This window comes from Chiloscyllium plagiosum, unplaced genomic scaffold, assembly GCF_037043375.1.
Source record: "Chiloscyllium plagiosum isolate Xiang-an unplaced genomic scaffold, Cpla_swu_hap1 HiC_scaffold_22, whole genome shotgun sequence".
Taxonomy (NCBI): domain Eukaryota; kingdom Metazoa; phylum Chordata; class Chondrichthyes; order Orectolobiformes; family Hemiscylliidae; genus Chiloscyllium; species Chiloscyllium plagiosum.
In genome coordinates this window covers 17,018,059-17,036,975 of record NW_028270160.1, presented here as the reverse complement: position 1 = coordinate 17,036,975, position 18,917 = coordinate 17,018,059, and the positions used below count along the sequence as shown (strand labels likewise).

Below are 18,917 nucleotides of genomic sequence, written 5' to 3'. Positions count from 1 at the left end.
AATAGAAAGCTAGGCTGGGATTTTATTAAATCATGGTAAAGCAGTATATGGCCACGTGTTTAATGAGCTCAAGGTTGATTGATGCAGGATTTAGGATGAGCTTGGAGACTGAGACGAAGACATGGACCAGTGCAACTGTACCTATGTAAACCTACAGCAGTCTGGGCTGATTCAGAAATACTGGTTTACCTGTTGTTGTATACCAGCACAATGCTCTTCTAGCATTTGACTGGTTAGCTTTCTGCAGAACATCAGAATCTTACAGTAGATGGTAGCACACTATGCTAGCTGCTGATATTTAAACATAGCCTGACCTGGAGACCCTACAATATAGGAAGGAGAGCCTTTCTCTTCCCCCTGCTGCAGATAAGCAATAATAGATTTCAGTATTTTATTGTAAACTTCATTCAGACTTTTTAAAAAAAAAACACCGTTCAATGTAATGCAAAACGTCCCTGCACGGCAATATGTCGTAAATGACTATGGGGTGTTACTAAGATTTTGGGTGGGAAGGGAACACAAAACGAGAATTTCACAGATACTGTGAAAATATCTACATCCTCCATCCAATTTAGGAATGAGGATGGGAAAGGTTGGACTAGACTTGGGGTTTTGCCAATCACTGTGGGTTATATGCCCCTGCAGCCAGTAGTAGGTTACGGCGAGTAAAGTGCAGGCCAATGACTGGGGTGGATTTGGTCATGTAGGAGCCAAGTAACAGCTCCTGCGAGTTGTCAGGTAAGTTAATATGCCCAGTGGCAGTGCTGAAATCATCTGTCTCCAGGTCCTCAAATGCTTTGACAGTGTCCCACATTTTCACTGTATTATCCATAGAACCTGAAACAACAATTCAGAAGATTCACATCAGCACAGTGGTGAAGTCATTTGGCAATGCAGAATTGGAGTATTATTAAAAACATATACTCTACCAAAACTACTTCATGCAGTCTGGACAATTCTCACAAAATATGCACATAAAAGGAAAATGTTACTGAATAAAAGAACACTGCTGTTGATTGACAAATGGACTATGATGGAGTATTGCCATAGAGATCACAGCAGTGTGATGATGGCTGCCAGTTAATTGCTGAACTTAATTTTTAACCTGAAAGATGGTCAAGGCACTACCCTGAGAAATGAACCTGTAAGTATGTGCATGTTGAGTTAAAGCAAACATAACGTGCACATGTTCTCTCTTCAAAGGACAGGGTCCTGTGTATTAATATGTTTTGATTGTCAGGGTAATTCCTCACACTCAGGATTATGTAGCAAATATTGTCCAATAGGCAAATTACATCTAATTGCAAACTGACCTGATGACGAAGATATTAAGCTTCAACTGCATCCCCATCACCCCACAGTAATGCAGTGGGAAATGTTTAACAGAGATAGTTTACAGCTGGGATCTTACTACACTCCTTGCACCACCTGTGTTAGTTCACCGGGAGTACAGTGGAACCTGTCACCAGTGAAGGAGTAACAACTTCCAAGGGATTTCCCAACTGACATGGTTAGTGACTCCCATGCCCCATAATAGGGGAGAGTTGAGCATATTCAGAATTTGTTAGACAGGAAATAAAACTGACCCAGGACCCATGTTGACATCGGGGAGACAGGGTCAAGATGTCCAACTGATATAAAGAAACAAAATCAACAACCCTGGCAGGATAATGAATTGGATAGCTAACAACAAGGTAGAGGACTGATATACTGGTTCTTTGACTATATTAATAAGCCAGGGAATTGGAACTCAAGTCTTGCTGGACAAGTTTGGGATTAAAAGTTTGATTTTGAAAATCCCTGAAAAGCTATTCTGTTATGAAGGTGTTGAATTATTATAATAACCAACTGGATCATTCATGTCCTTTTGGGAAGGATAGCTGTCATCCTTACCGGGTCTGAGCCTACAGGTGATTCTAAGTACCTATGAACAGGTCATGAAACCACCAATAATGGTTGAATGAGGATTGTCACTGTCTTCTAAGGTGGTTTGGAGACAGCAGTCAAACAATGCTGGCTATGCCAGCAATGAGAATGATGGATTTTTAAACTCTGCCTTTGACCCATTCTCCAAAGACAAATTCTCACCTGAGGCTAGAATCTCCCCATCGCGGCTGAACTTCAGTGCGTAGATTGTGTCGGTGTGACCTTTTAACTCGCCTACAAGTAACCCGTGCCCGATATCCCACAGTAGAATCCGGCCATCTGTAGCTCCAGAGGCCAAGTATCTACCATTTGGAGAGAACACCAATGAGTGGATCGGTCCCTGGGAGAAATACAGAAAAGGAACATTAACAAGGGTGTCTGTTTCAGCAGGCACACGAGTGTTTGCACACTCACCAACAGCTTCCATGTCAGCATTTCATACCTTGTGTCCAGTGAGGATTCGAACACAGTTGCCATTTAGAACGTCCCACAGTCGAATGGTCCTGTCTGCAGATCCTGTCACTACATAATTTGAGTTGGGATGAAATCTCGTGCAGGTGACATCAGAGAGGTGACCAGAGAATATTCGCAGCGGTTGATAATGGTCAGTCACCCAAAGCCTGAGGAACAGAATGTCCCAAACTATTAACTAATACAGCTCCATCATACTAACACCCACGGCCGATGTCATTCACATTGTGTCCCCCTAGAGCCAGGAATACAATGCTGCTGTATTAAAATACATTTATGCAAAGGTCAGTCCTGACTGTCAGAAGTGAATGCAGATGCCTTGGAAGGGCTCAAATACTCATGACTAGACAGACACTCAGCTAATGAAGAAAGACTCAAGCAACGGAATTGCTTTTCCACTGGGGAAAGATTGAAGGAGCACATGGTCTGTAAATTCTGGAAGATGTGAAGTGAAAATAAATAAACAATTGAACCAAAGTAAGGAATTAATGATTGGCGAATACGTGCAAAACAGTCAGAATCCTGCAGCAGGGTTACTGGGTGCTGGATATAGATCAAGCCTCCCGAGAAGGGAGTTGATGCAGGGTTAATTGGCTCCCATCTTTAAAACAAGCGGGATTGACATCTGCTGATGTTCAACAGTTTGGGTAGGTCTGAGGTGAAGTAGTCAGGCACTGAATTTGGGCAGATGGATTGAATAACTGTCTCATCCCAGACTTTGATCTTGTCCCACATCGTAGTAGACTATTAGTTTATTGGACTTCATTCAAAGAACACTATAAATTACATATACAGTTAAAAAGCTTGTTTGAAAACACATTCCCTTCACATGTCCACATCAGTAACAATGGGATACTCCTTCAAAAGTAACAGTGTTGACTTAATATCGCAATCCTGCACGCATTTGCAAACTTGTCATGCCACTTAATCATGACCTTGTACACGCATCATGCCACTTGATTGGAATCCTGCACTCACCGCATTGTGACCCTATGCTCACACACACACCATGTCACTCAGTCGTGACTGTGACATTACACTAACTGTGTTCCTCAATTGTGGCTATTCCAGGAACCATCTTTTTCTTTTCTCTTATAAACCAAATAAATATGGACGTTAGATGGTTAAAAGTACCAGGAAAGTTTCTGTAACTTAAAGACCAAGTGGAATTGATTGATGTATGATTCAGTTGCTCAAGATTATTACTTCTAGTAGTGAGGAGGATACTTTACAAAGCACAGTGGCACCAGGAATCCTCAAATTAAGGAGAAGCTTCCTAAAAGCTGCCTTAATATTTCTTCAGCAATCGTTTGTTAGAGACCTGTCAGGATGTTCAGAGACATCCAGAAGCCTGCAAACAGAGAACATAGTTCTCTCCCTCTCTAAGTGAAAGGGAGATGTGAAGTCTCTGAAAAGAAAGAGTTCCAACGCAAAAGATCTAATCCAGCCAATCAGCAATTGAATTGAAGACAATCGCGCTGCAGACAACGTCATGTCACCATCTCACAAAAAGAAAACTTGCCCCACCCTTGTGGTGTGGGCTCAAAATGCAAAATTTGTATTTTTTCCCCTATTTTTCCATCATTAGTATTTTTGCCAAACTGTCCGTTTCAGTGTCTTATTTGTGAATAACTGCCTGTGTTTGACATTTTGATAGTTCAGCTCAAGTTGTAAAATAGCAATTAGTAATCCATTTTTGTATGTCATTTATTAAATAATATGTTTATAATAAATAGGGTTATTGTCCTGTTACTAATGAAATGTGATGCAGTCTGGCAGACAAATTCATTACTCTCTTAGTTTACTTTGGTGGTTACACATCTGTATCAGATCGTGATATAGTGAAGCTTGATTATTGGTGCAATTGAGTCATGACAGTCCACACTGGCACTCAATCGTGACTCCACGTTCATACTCACCGTGCCACCCGATCGTGGCCCCCTGAAATGAAGTAGTAGCCATACGGGGAAAACTGCGTATCCCACACTGGATAGTTATGTCCTTTGTAGCCCACGAGACAGGTGAAGGTTTGCAGACTCCAGAGTCTGACTGTGCCATCCTCAGAACTGGACAGCAGATAGTTCCTGGACAAGAGAGAGTGCAGAAAAATAATAGATTGTGAGCTTTCCCCCTCTAAAGCAATTATCAGTCAAGAGGAAAGATCCTCTAAATTACTCTCACACTAGACAATGAACTCTGTAATGGCCACACCTTCACCATCTTGTAAATAGAATTGCTAAAAGAGCACTCACTGTCACAGTGTAGGGTACAACACCCTCCAGCAAATTAGAAATAGAAAGAGCTGCGGACGTTGTAAATCAGAAACAAAAATAGAACTTGCTCAGAACGCAGGAAGGGTCACTTGACCTGAAATGTTAACTCCGATTTTTCTCTACCAGACCTGCTGAGTTTTTCCAGCAATTTCTATTTTTGTCTCCAGCAAAATAGACTGGTTAGAGAAGAGGGATAGGCATTAATGTGCCCAGCCAGCCCAAGATTACAGATACTCAGCTGCATCAAACAGTACCAGTTCCTGACGGTACAGCTGCCTGAATGGACATATGCATACTGCCCTTCACAGTCCATCCGACAGATCCCAAGGCACTGTATTGAAAACGTTCTCCTCTGTGGCACATCAAATTAACAATCATGAAATCATAGAAAAATGACAGCACCAAACAAGCCACATGGCCCAGTTGAAAACTAAACCACCCAGTGGGATTCCACTTTCCAGCATTTGGCTCATATCCCTGCAGGTTACACATTAGAGGTAAATATCCAGATGCTTCTTAAATGAGCCAAGGGTTTCTGTCTCTACTGCTCTTTATGGCAGTGAGTTCCAAACCTTTACTATATAAAAGGTTACCTAGGCATTAATTTCATTGTCATTTACAGGAGTTGTGTATGTAAAATTGGCTGCCATGCTTCCAATATTACAAGTCATTACAATTAATAAGCACTACATTGACTGTGGAGCACATGAACATCCCCACATCACAAAAGGCTTTAAAGAAACAGAGGTTTTTTTTCTGACTAGTGCCAGCCCTGGGTCTGTTAATTTACAGTTCTAAAAGAAGCCTTTCCTTACCTGTCAGGACTGAAACTTGTCCCATAAACTGGGCCCCCATGTCCCAGTAGCATTTTAAACTCACAGGCAGTCTTCTCGTCCATTATTCGCTCCAGCACATCATCGGACTCTTTGTCAATCAAACTGAGATCTAGTGGGGGAAAGACAAAGCAGTTATCGAGCCTGCTGCCTCTGGATTTACTGTACCCAAAGGCCAACACATCTTCTGTATTTCAGCCATTCTTTGGACAAGACCATATTCTTCCTGCAGATTTATACATAAGAACCAAAATCAATCACACCATGTCATGAGCAGTCAAGATCCCCAATGACCACCCTCGGCTACAATATTAAACTGGTCATGTGTGCTGAGACCTATGAGGCTGTGAAGCACAAATACACTGCAGCTTCCTCAAATTTGTTCAAGATGCACATTTGTAGGAATGGAAGGGGAATTACAGGATGGCAGGAGAAGGATCTACAGTTGCAATCACAAGCATCGAGCTTTTGATTTCAGTGCTGACACTGAGGCTACTGGCATTTCATCAGCAGCACTATAGCCACTACCAACATTAAAACACTTCAGCCCATTAATTGGGCCATAAGCCCTTTCATTTGCTGCACTCCACTAGCTTCTTTTGCTGCTCACGGAGCAATGCTGAATTCTAGGTTAGTTGGTTATTGTAATGACAACTTATTTCACGTGCAGTTCAGATGACAATTGTTGCACTGCCGTAAAGGTCAAGGGAATCTATTCCAAATGAGGTCACCCATTGGGTAACTGGACATATACCCAAAGGAAACTAACTTGCAAGGTTACTGGGAAACAGACAGAGTGTGAAACTAAACTGAAAAGCTCAAGAGTGGCCACAGTGCCGATGGGCCGAACAGCTTCCTTTCATTCTGCAAGATTCTATTCCAAACAGCCTGAAAGTGAAAGCACTGAGGCTGACAAGGCAAGAGGGCTGTAAAGTTCTATAGGAGACTGGTTTAACAAAATGTCTGATTCCCTAAATTCCCTTTGCTGTCTACACCCAACACTGAAGACTTTATTTGCCTGAGGTTACTGGGGGTAGAGCCCTAATGAGAAGGCTGCTGGCTGATTTTACCTGTAGCCCCTTTGACACTGCGCAACTTCTTGGGCGTGACACTCCATACTCTGACAGTGGAATCAGCAAAACCTCCTGCTATCAGACTAGAATCATCTGTGAAGTCAACTGCAGTGAGTCCCTGTGCCGGTACAGGAAAGGGAGATTATAAATTAGAAAGCAGATATAACAGGACAGACATTTCTGAAGAACTTGCTGTTGTTAAAACAATGGCAGTGTATCCAGTACCAATACAATGAGAGAATAGTTACAGCATAGGAAATAGCCATTCAGTCAATCATGTCTGTGCTAGCTTTCTGCAAGAACAATTCCCTCCTGCCCTAAATAATCAACCTCCTATACAGTATCATTATTTTCTTGGTTCTACTTTCAACAACTCCACTTAAAGACATCAATCCCATTTAGCATGTTTATCACCTTATTTACCTGTGCTATTCCCCCTTTAACAAGGCCGCCCCAACCTCTCCCGGTCCCTACACGATGTTGAAGAGATATGTTCCAGAATACATTCGCTCACATTTCAACTGATTTTTGTATGTTCTTGGAATGCCGGCATCATTGGCTAGGCCAGCATTTGTTGATCATCAGTAATGGACCTGGAACAAGTACTGGTGAGCTGCCATCCTGAAATGCTGCAGTCTTTGCGTGTAGGAACACTCACAGTGCCATTTGGAAAGACATCCCAATAATTTGACCCCATGGAAGTGAGGGAATGATGATACAGCTCCAAGACTAGGTGATGTGTGGTTTGGAGAAGAACTTGCATGTGGTGATGTTCCCAGGCATCTGCTTCTCTTGGTCTCCTACATGGTGAAGGTCGTGGGTTTGGAAGATGCTTCAGAATCCAAAGGTCACTGGACCCAAAATGTTAACTTGGCTTTATCTCCACAGATGCTGCCAGACCGGCTGAGTTTATCCAGCAATTTCTGTTTATGAGAGCTTTAAGTCATTGCTTTTAGTCAGCAAGTCAGACTTTATAATTTGTGAACTAGTCACTCTGTGCCTCCTGCAAGGAAGTGAACTATGGGAATGAAAAGTACCTGGAGAAGAGAAGCAAGTCCAGACAAGCAAAAAGATCACCTCAGCAAACCCTGTGGACTTCTTACTGCCTTCCCAGTTTTTCCCCTTCCACATAACACCAATGTTTCTCTTTGGCTGTGTGTATAGGGTGCTTTACAAGGGAATTACAACAGTTATATTATCTACCTGTCGCTAGAATCTATTTTGTTGATAATAAATAGTAACTCTAGTTAAGCACAGATACCTGGTTTTGTTTTCTGTTAACCTGCATTTAAAAAGGCAGGTAAATCAGGGAATTTTGGGTACTTCGATAAAATGTGTAACCTTTGTGACAACTCTGGGAATAACAGGGCTTAATTTCCAGCGCACTACCCGAGTGAGGCATAACAATATGCAGACAGACAGCAGAAATTCACAACCAAATATATATCATCCTGGAATTGAGGGATAGCCAACAACAATTCCATGAGTAAACATTTTCTGTTTAGTACCAAGGAAGGAAGGAAGCCATAACAATTGAAAAAAAATACTTGCACTCAGATTCTTGTCTACTTCATCAACATAAACCAAGGTTCAAATGCTCAATGTGAACAGGTTTTGAGATCTCACATCTGATAGTGATGTTGATTCCTCACGTATTACACAAAAAGCAGAACAATTTATCACATTTGGATTTTGAATGAGCCACATGTAACTAGTAGCAAACATACTAAACAATAACAAGACTGAAATTATTCGGCCATCTCCAGCCAACTACTACTCTTCAGGTATTCAGGGAATCATCATCCCAGTGGTCTATCTGCTCCTAACCTAGTGTCTAACCAACAGTCTGATCAGTATTGGCTATTTCCTGCATTTGAGAAGTTCCTGGATATGGTGAGGAACAGGAAATCACACAGCAGGTCTAGCACCTTCCCAATGACATCAGGAAGGAGGTCCTTGACCAGGGAGTGGTCCTTCGCAGGAAGAGGAGAGATTGCAACATATCCCTGTGTAGCAAACCACTCACCTGGTAAGCATTCAGGAAAGTGTAAAAGCATATGGAGGGCAGACAGTCCGGCCCCAGCTTCACCCGTTTTGTGGCTTCCTTCATTATCATTATCTTGTCCAGTTTGTCAGAATCTTTTAGTTCAGGAAGTGGAATTCTGAAGGTGGTAAATAAAGACTATTAAAGATATAATCCTTATCACATTCAGAATCCAATTGTGTCTAAATATAAAGTCAGTTCGATACAGGAGGCCATTTGGCCATTTGATCGACGCTAGCTTTCTGCAGAGCTACAGCTCAACCCTATTCCTCTGTTTTTATTTAAATATTCTTTAATGGGATGTGGACATCTCTGGCTAGGCTACCATTTATTGCCCATTCCCATTTGCCCAGAAAGTAGATAATATTTCACCACATTGCTGTCGAATCACATATACAACAGACAAGGTGGATGTCCCTCCTGAAAAGACATTACTGAACCAGATGACTTTTTGACAAGTTACACTGTAGCCAATTTCATCATCTAGCAAGGTGGGACTTGACCTAACATCCCCAGATGCTCTACACCTTTGTGGCTCTGCATATTTTCTCCCCCTTAAGTGTAATTCTAATTTGGTTTTAAGTCACGAATCATCTCTGATTCATCCAGCTTCGTAGGCTGTAGGGGTGCTTGGATAACAGTTCAAAACAGCTTCCAACTTGGCAATCTCACACAGAAGAGATGCAGGTGAAAGTCACAAATGAGGTGCTGGAAAATTGGAGGTTGGCTAACATGGTTCCACTATTTAAGAAAGGTGGTAAGGAAAAGCCAGGGAACTATAGACCAGTGAGCCTGACATTGGTGATGGGCAAGTTGAAGGGAATCCTGAGGGACAGGATTTACATGTATTTGGAAAGGCAAAGACTAATTAGGGATAGTCAACATGGCTTTGTGCATGGGTAATCATGTCGCACTAACTCGATTGTGCTTTTTGAAGTAGTAACAAAAAGGATAGATGAGGGCAAAGTGGTGGATGTGATCTATATGGACTTCAGTAAAGCATTCAACAAGGTTCCTCATGGTAAACTGGCTAGCAAGGTTAGATCTCATGAAATACGGGAAGAACTAGCCATTTGGATGCAGAACTAGCTTGAAGGTAGAAGACAGAGGGTGGTGATGGAGGGTTGCCTTTCAGACTGGAGGCCTGTGACCAGTGGTATGCTACAAGGATTGGTGCTGGGTCCACTGCTTTTCATCATTTATATAAATGATTTGGATGTGAACATAGGTGGTGTTAGTAACCTTGCAAATGACATCAAAATTGGAGGTGTAGTGGACAGCAAAGAGGGTTAACTCAGCGTAACCAATGGGCCAAGGAGTGGCAGATGGAGTTTAATTTAGATAAATGTGAGGTACTGCCTTTTGGAAAGGCCAATCAGGACAGGACTTATTCACTTAATGGTAAGGTTCTGGGGAGTGTTGCTTAAAAAAAAAGACCTTGGAGCGCAGGCTCATAGTTCCTTGAAAATCGAGTCGCAGGTAGATAGGGCAGTGAAGGTGGCATTTGGTATGCTTTTCTTCATTGGTCAGAGCATTGCGCATAGGAGTTAGGAGGTCATGTTGCAGCTGTACAGGACATTGGTTAAGCCACTCTTGGAATATCATGTGCAATTTTGGTCTCCCTCCTATCGGAAGGATGTTGTGAAACTTGAAAGGGTTCAGAAAAGATTTACAAGGATGTTGCCAGGGTTGGAGGATTTGAGCTATAGGGAGAGGCTGAATAGGCTAGGGCTGTTTTCCTGGGAACGTCAGAGGCTGAGGGGTGACCTAATAGAGGTTTATAAAATCATGAGGGATATGAATAGGGTAAATAGACAAGATCTTTTCCCTGTGGTGGGGGAGTCCAGAACTAGAGGGCATAGATTTAGGGTGAAGGGAAAAATTTAAAAGGAACCAAAGGGGCAACTTTTTCATACAAAGGGTGATGCGTGTATGGAATGAGCTGCCAGAGGAAGAGGTGCAGACTGGTACAATTACAACATTTAAAAGACATCTTGATAGGTATATGAATAAGAGGGGTTTAGAGGGATATGGGCTAAGTGCTGGCAAATGGCACTAGATTAAATTAGGATATCTGGTCAGCATGGACGAGTTGGAGTGAAGGGTTCGGTTTCCGTGCTGAACATCTCTATGACTCGAGCTGAAATGGGCCAGGGTTACACTACTAGAGGGTTGAGTGGTCTTAATCCACACTGTATCTGTCCTGGGACAGCTGATGTGTACAGCACAGAAGAATCGTTACTCTGTATCTAACTCTGTGCTGTACCTGTCCTCCCTCTGTTTGGGACCATGTCGAGGTAGTATCAGCCTACATTCATCAAGACACCAAATATTCTCCCACCCCACCAAGGACTCATTTTGAGATTCTCTTTGGGGCAATTTTCCTTGTTTTTCAGGGCTTCTTGCACATTCTCACTAACTCTATTAGGTGATGCAGTCAAAAGTAACAATAACTCCAATATTTGTGTTGAGACATGGCGAATTAGACTCTTACAGGAGCAGAATTAGAAGAACTTTTCAATGTCCTCTAATTGCAAGTTTCCATGAAGCATAAAGCCACAGCAAACCAATGAAAGCATTAATTTCTCACACACCAGTGTATTTAAACTGGCAGAAGGCAATAGGCACAAGTCAAAGTTTTGATTTCCAAAATGACTACACACCGTGATAAATAAAAACCATCATCCTAAATACACTTTCCACATACTGATAAGGTCATGGCTAATGCATTTCTATCATATATACACAAAGTTGGAAGAAGTTACTAATCTTTTAAATGCATCTCAGACCTAACTTGCAGATTTAAAAACTGATTGTGTTCATTAGAATAGCAAAGACACAATTTTCCCACTCAGTAGTTCCTGATCATATGCAGCCTAAAGCTAGAGACATCACAGTCATTACCATACAATTCACCACACTACTGATTTCATTGCTCTTAGTTAGCTGAGTATTCCTTTGTTGACAAGTTTGAAACTATCTTGTTTCTTATTGCAGCCACTCTTTCCTTCCCCATTTGCAGACTGCACACACTTCACTCACCCCCAACCCATTTTTTCCAGGCTCTGTGAAAGTGCCTTGCAGCAGTTACGACGAGATTCAGCTGTCTGATACCATGGTGAGAAAGATTAAATAATATTCTCCAAAAACAAAGAATGAGCGGTCTTATTGGAAGACAACCAAGGGATGGCACTAGATGAAATGTTCGCTTGGAGAGTCAGTGCAGACATGATAGGCCAAATCGCTTCCAACTGTGTGGTACAGTTGTGAGATAAAGGGGCATACTGTTTAAACATGATTACTATCGCTTTGATTCAAGATTCAGAAATGATTTCACTGAGATGTTTATCATGGATGCATACACTACTGTTTCTGCTGGAACAAATCAAGAACAAAGGAACAAAATCTTAAATTTCGAGCCGGATTGTTCAGAAGCAAAATGGGGGGAAAATAACCATACAGTATAGATCTGGAACGTGCTCCCTTCTGTTAAAGACTGTGAATGCAGCAGTCGACTGAGGCCTTCAAAACTGAATGATCAATTTTTGTTTGGTCAGATGATTAAATAATACAGAGCAAAAGCAAATGAATGATGTGGAGATCCACAACAGCCATGAGCTAACCAAACGATGCTCAAGAGGCTAGATGATGTCCCACTGTTCCCACTATTCACACTCTCTCAAAATTGACTCTACTAGCAACAATCAAGCAGCTCAGCTCTGTATCCAATGAAAAGAATAGAAATGATCCAAAAGCTGAACAGGATTGAGACTCTATGTAGATTCACAGAGAGCCAGGAGCTGCAGGAACATATCTCTGTGATTTGTTGACCCACTCACCTGTTCTGAGGGGGGGCATTGGGGTCCTGCTTCTTGCTCTTTGCACCCAGGCTGTCCTTCTTTGGCTTTTTCTTCTTTGGTTTCCCCTCCTCGTTCTCTCCTTCTTCATCCTCATCGTCAAGCGGAAGCTCAATCTCTGGCTCCTTCAACAACCCAAAGAACACCTGCCAAGATTTTGACAAGTTAACTGAGCCCAGTGACCACATGCACCCATCCAGAAATTAAAACTTGGAGCGCAGGGCATTACACTTCAGCAACTAAACATTCCACAGCAAAATCTGGAACACTTTATTTGGGGATATTAATCTGTGGAGTATGGGGTTTGGTGTCCTGGGAAAAAGATGCTTGAAGATTAGGATATAGGGTTGCACAGATACTGAACCTGTAGGAATGTGGTTAGCATCCACATGTTAATGACCCTTTAGTGAATGGGGTCTGGGCAACCAAGATAAAGATCTTGTAAAGACCAGGGCAGGGATCCCAGGATGATGATCCTATAGAGAATGGGGTCAGGGATCCCAGGACAAAGATCCTGTAGAGAACGGAGTAGGGATTCCAGGACAATGATCTATAGCGATTCTGTTGAAAGAGATTATTCCTTACCTTGGTTTTGTTTGCCTCCCTCTTTGCTTCTCCGGCCATTCCCCCAGAAGTCACCTCAATCTGTTGCTTACTCCTCGGCATCCCATCAAACACGTCGATGAACAGTTGCTCCTGCACAATGTTCCAGATCTGGTTATTATGCCTCTCCTGTAAGTGACGTTTCAGGCACTGGTATGAGTCCCGTGAAATCCGTAGCACAAACTTACTGGTCCGAAAATCGAGCACTGTCTCATTCCCCTGCATGTGTTCCTTCTTCGACAGGCCAGCGAGTACTCGCAGGTCGTCATGGTAATATCCTTCTTGATCCCCATGATACCTGCAAACAACCAGAAAACAGGTTCAGACAGATTGCAAGAAATGTCAACCATATTCTCAAAGTAGCTCTCCCAAGATAAACCCATGGAACATAACCCAGACCCATGAACCTGAATTCCAGCAAATTCTTTGTTAACAGCAGCTCCCTGACCCCCATTTTCAACTTTGACCCATCATCAGGGATTTCCCCTGTTTAAAAGCAAATTAAGTTTACAAGCACAGGAGTTGATCATAAAAGGCTGACGTTTCCAGGAGCTGTCATGTGCAAAGAGAAACATGCCCTCCTTCACTGAACACAACATATGCACAAGGGACCTGACCCACAACCGCTACTTTACTTTGTTTCAAGGGAGCTGTGGCCGAGAATAACGTCTGGGATGCAGATGATAAGAATCCATCTTCAAGAGAAAGGGTGGGAAGGAGGTTTCTTCTTAGCATGATGCAGGGGAGAGGGAAAATGTAGTGGGATGCAGACAAGGAAAATGCCCTTGCAGGCTGGAATTCAAAGTGGAAACTAGCTGACATATTGGAGGGGGAGGTGAGGAAAAACTGGAGAGTTCCATTGTTGAAGCACTGGAACAGGGCAGCTCATCTCCAAGTCTATTCCACTGTCATTCAATGTGATCATGGCTGATCTCCAACTTAACTCCACACGCCCCACCTTTGCCCCTTAGGCCATAATATCCTTCTGTAGCAAACAAATCTTATCAACCAAGATTTAACATCAACAGCACTTGTGAAAGAGAACTCCAAACGCCATATATAGCTCTCCTTTAGATTCAAAGAATCAAACGTTACTTCCATCTCTCCTTGACAAATGCTGCCAGACTTACTGAATCTCTCCAGAAATTTGTTTTTACTCGACGTGTCCAGCAGTATTGCTTTTACTTAATTCCACTCCTGACAAGTTAGGCTTTTTTGCAAGACTCTGCTACATACTAGACTCCCTAGAACACTTAGTATCCGAGATTCCCCAGTCAGCAAGAATAGTCTGCTGATCCCAAACCACGTTAAAAACTGGTTTCCAGGGAGTAGATTAGATTAGATTCCTAGAAGTGTGGAAATAGGCCCTTCGGCCCAACAAGTCCACACCAACCCTCCGAAGAGCAACGCACCCAGTCCCATTTCCCTCTGACTAATGCACCTAACACTATGGGCAATTTAGCATGGCCAATTCACCTGACCTGCACATCTTTGGACTGGGGAGAATGTGGAAACTCCACACAGTCGCCCGAGGCTGGAATCGAATCTGGGACCCTGGTGCTGTGAGGTAGCAGTGCTAACCACCCGAGCCACCTGGACTACAACCCCAGATACGTAACCTCTGTTACTGTACAAAGTTAAAAATCACACAACACCAGGTTATAGTCCAACAGGTTTAATTGGAAGCACACAAACCTGTTGGACTATAACCTGGTGTTGTGAGATTTTTAACTTTGTACACTCCAGTCCAACACCGGCATCTCCAAATCTGTTACTGTATTTAACCAAGACAATCCAGATAGGATTCTGCAGAATCTACAGTGCACTCTTCTACGATGTCTGCGCAATATATTCAGCTCAAGTTCAATACAAATCGTAACCATAAGGATGAACTATTAAGGATACTACAGCCATTATTATATTGATGATATTCCAAATATTGAGAATAATTTGATGGTATTGGGGCCCCTCACTTGTGGAAGAAATGCCGAGCTTCCCTCTCATGCTCGTTGTAAACCAGCTCCAGGTAAAGATGCACGAAGACGGGGTACAGGAGAGTGGACAGCTCGGCTTTGAAGGCGTCCAGCGCCGTCTCGATGAAGCCCTTGAGGCCGGTGTAGTATTCCTCGTACAGGCTCGGGTCGCCCTCATTGCTGTAGGCCGAAAGCACCGAGCTGACGTCGGGCTGATGAACCGAGTCCGATCCCCTGTGGCCGGCCGTCCTCAGCAGCGACTCGTCCAGACTCTCCTGCAGGTTGGCCTCCTTCCTCAGGATCTCCTCGGCCTCTTTGAAGTGGTTCTTCTTCAGGAACTGCAGCACAGCCAGCAGCGTCTGTTTGTCGGGCAGCTCAGGCGCTGGGCCCGGGACTGGAGCCGGGCCTGCAGCGGGAGCGGGGCCCGGGACTGGGGCTGGGGCCGGGGCCGGGGCTGGAGATGGGCCTGCGGCCGGACCCGGCTTGTGGTTTTCGGCCGGACTTTCACTCGGCTCCAGTTTGGGGACCAGGGTGGGAGAGGGGGTGGGGGACGGTGAAGGAGCGGGAGAAGGTGTCGGGGCTGGGGTTGGGCCTGGGGAAGGGGAGGGAGCAGGGCCTGGGCCCGGAGTTGAGGCCGACGCCGGGGCCTCACTTTGTGCCGCCGCCGGCTCTGACACCGCCGCCATTTTGACAGCGTCTGAGCGTTTTACGACACCACCTCTCTTTATAAAGTGGACGCCTCGTTTTACGGCAGTTTGGGCAAGTCGCTGCTCATCATTGTGTACGACAGTTTGGGCAAATTGGAAATCGCTTTACGGATGAACGGGTGTGCCATTTTGAAGACAATGCTAAATATTAAGGCAAAACAAAACCTTAAATCCTGTGACTCAGATTTCAACACGACTGATGTCAGATTTCACTATCAACTGAAAGCTAGTGTGCTTCCAATTAAACCTGTTGGACTATAACCTGGTGTTGTGTGATTTTTAACTGAAAAACAAAACAGGGACAAGTTTAACAGTATTATGAAAGCTTTTACAAAAAAATTAGTTACATTCTCACTGTACAAATACAACTTTAAAACTCAAAGCAACCCATGATCATCAACATGGGCCAAACTGGTCAAAGTTGGGAGCCATACGAATCCTCAGTGTGGCTCTGGTGGCAAAAGTTGTAGGACAGGCCCTTTCTTTGTATACAGTCAGCAGAACAGTAAGCCCAGGGGTGTTGGCCCTCGAGTGCATTTTTCTTCCTTTCAGAACAATCCTAATGTAATCTTTGTGACCCATCACTTGTATCTTTGCAAAGAATCCAAAGCAACAGAGAAGCCAAAAAGCATCTCATGAAACACAGGGAATTCTGATACCCTGCAAGTCACCCACATCATACCCTGCTTGAATCGTCAACATGCATTCCACTGTGAGAAAAATTGATCAGCTTTAGTGTCAGAATTTTGTGAAACAGAAAATTCAGTGTAATTTACAAAGTATCAGCATTTTTATTTATCTCAAGGTTACTTATGCTGCTTAGTGATAACTGGAAAATTAAGGCATGTCATCAAGGAAAGAAAAATGTGTTCATATAGTGATAACTGGAAAATGTTACTCAATATAATTAATTGGTATTAATTATTAACTCATTCGCTTAATATTGGAACAAATTTCCCTGCCAACCTTTAGCACAATCTTGATCCCCGGCCAGTGCCTCAACTTGATCAGACTGTTCTGAACATTTCCACTTCATTCAATTGTGGGACATAAGCAATTTTTGTCAATCCCTAGTTACTCTTGAGAAAGTGGTGGTGAGCTGTCTTCTTGAACAGTTACATTCCATCTCTCATAGGAACTCCCCATGTCATTAGTGAGAGAGTTTCAGAATTTTGATCCGCGACACTGAAGGAATGGTGATATATTTCCAAGTCAGGATGATGTGTAGGTCGGAGATGAACTTGCAGGTAGTAGTGTTCCCATGTATCTGCTACCCTTGTCTTTTTAGGCAGTAGAGACGTCAAAATTTGAAAGTGCTATCAAAGGAGCCATGGTAAGTTGGTGCAGGGCATCTTGTACATTGTATACACTTCTGCCATTGTGCATCAGTGGTGAAGGGAGTGAATGTTGAAGCTGGTGGATGGGGTGCCAACGAAGTGTGCTGGATGATGTTGAGGTTCTTGAGTTTTGTAGGAGCTGTACTCAAACAGGCAAGTGCAGAGTATTTCATTACACTCCTATTTTGTGCTCTATAGATGGTGAACAGGTATTCCAGAGACTGGAGGTGAGTTGCTCACCACAGAATTCCCAGCCTTGAAACTGCTGTTGTAGCCACAGTATTTATATTGCTAGTCTAGTTCAATTTTTGTTCAATGGTAACTCCAGGATGTTGACATTGTGGAATTCAGCAATGGTTCTGCCATTGGCCATCAAGGGGTGATGGTTAGATTCTCTCTTTTTGAAGATAGGTATTGTCTGGCACTTGTGTGGCAAGAATGTTGTTTGCTACTTATTACACCAGACTTTGATATTGTCAAGGTCTTGCTCTTTATGTTAAAAATCACACAACACCAGGTTATAGTCCAACAGGTTTAATTGGAAGCACACTAGCTTTCGGAGCGACGCTCCTTCATCAGGTGACAGTGGAGGTCTCAATCCTAACTCAGAATTTATAGCAAAAATTTACAGTGTGATGTAACTGAAATTATACATTGAAAAATTGATTGTCTGTTAAGCCTTTCATCTGTTAGAATACAGTGATAGTTTCACTTCTTTCATGTAAATTTTTGCTATAAATTCTGTGTTAGGATTGAGCCTTCCACTATCACCTGATGAAGGAGCGTCGCTCCGAAAGCTAGTGTGCTTCCAATTAAACCTGTTTGACTATAACCTGGTGTTGTGTGATTTTTAACTTTGTACACCCCAGTCCAACACCGGCATCTCCAAATCATTGCTCTTTATGGACATGGACTGCCTCAGTATCTGAGCTGTTGTGAATAGTGCTGAACATTGTGCAATGATCAGAGAACATCACCACCTCTGACCTAATGATGGAGGGAAGGCCATTGATGAAGCAGAGGAAGTTGGCCTACGAGGCCTTGGACACTACCGTGAGGTATTCCTGCAAAGATGTCATAGAACTGAGATGAATGACCTCCAACAATCCAAACTTCTTCCTTTGTGTCAGGTATTACTCCAATCAACGGAGAGTTTTCTCCTTAACTCCAGTTTTGCTATGGCTCCTTGATGTCATACTTCATCAGTTGCCACGTTGAAGTCAAGGGCAGTCACTCTCACTAGTCCTGGGGCACAAGTCTTCAATACTATTGCCAGGGTATTGTCAGAGTTCATAGCTTCTGCAGTATCCAGTATCTTCATCCATACCTTGATATCACGTGGAGTGAATCAAATTGACTGAAGACTGCCTACTGCCACCTTCATAATGTCACTCACTTAGACCTTACATTCTACTTGACCGCATACATTTAAATTGGAACAATACAGAGAACATTAGTCTCTCTGCTGGTGGAAATGTCTTCTATATTTTATCAAGACTGGATTCAATTACTCACCTCCACACATATGTACGCATATCGCTCCCCCCCATACCATCTCTTTTCCATGCTGAGTAAACTTTGGTTTGTCCAAACCTCTGTTGCTGTATCTTGACTCACATCAAGTCAAAAATAGATGGGAAGACAAATGCTGAGGATGCCACAAAGAATCTACAAAAGAAATAAGTGGCCAAAGCTCGGCTAATGGAATATAATGTGAGTTATGTGCCTTGGCAGGAAGAACAGAGGGGCTGAATATTATTTAAATGTAGAAATAATGCAGAAAGCTGCAGAACAGTGAGCTTTTGGAGTCCTCATCTATG

General features: G+C 43.1%; 1 protein-coding gene across 1 annotated transcript; it reads right to left on the bottom strand.

The window, feature by feature from the left end:
- Positions 1-377: 377 nt before the first annotated feature.
- Positions 378-16,041, bottom strand: taf5 (TAF5 RNA polymerase II, TATA box binding protein (TBP)-associated factor). Its single transcript, XM_043712901.2, has 10 exons — positions 15,054-16,041; positions 13,063-13,378; positions 12,460-12,623; positions 8,603-8,738; positions 6,574-6,694; positions 5,486-5,615; positions 4,317-4,481; positions 2,369-2,546; positions 2,089-2,266; positions 378-837 (listed from the first exon to the last, which is right to left on the bottom strand). The coding sequence occupies exons 1-10, from the start codon at positions 15,737-15,739 to the stop codon at positions 620-622; spliced, it is 2,292 nt and encodes a 763-aa protein (XP_043568836.2). The 5' UTR covers positions 15,740-16,041; the 3' UTR covers positions 378-619.
- Between the last annotated feature and the right edge of the window lie 2,876 nt (positions 16,042-18,917).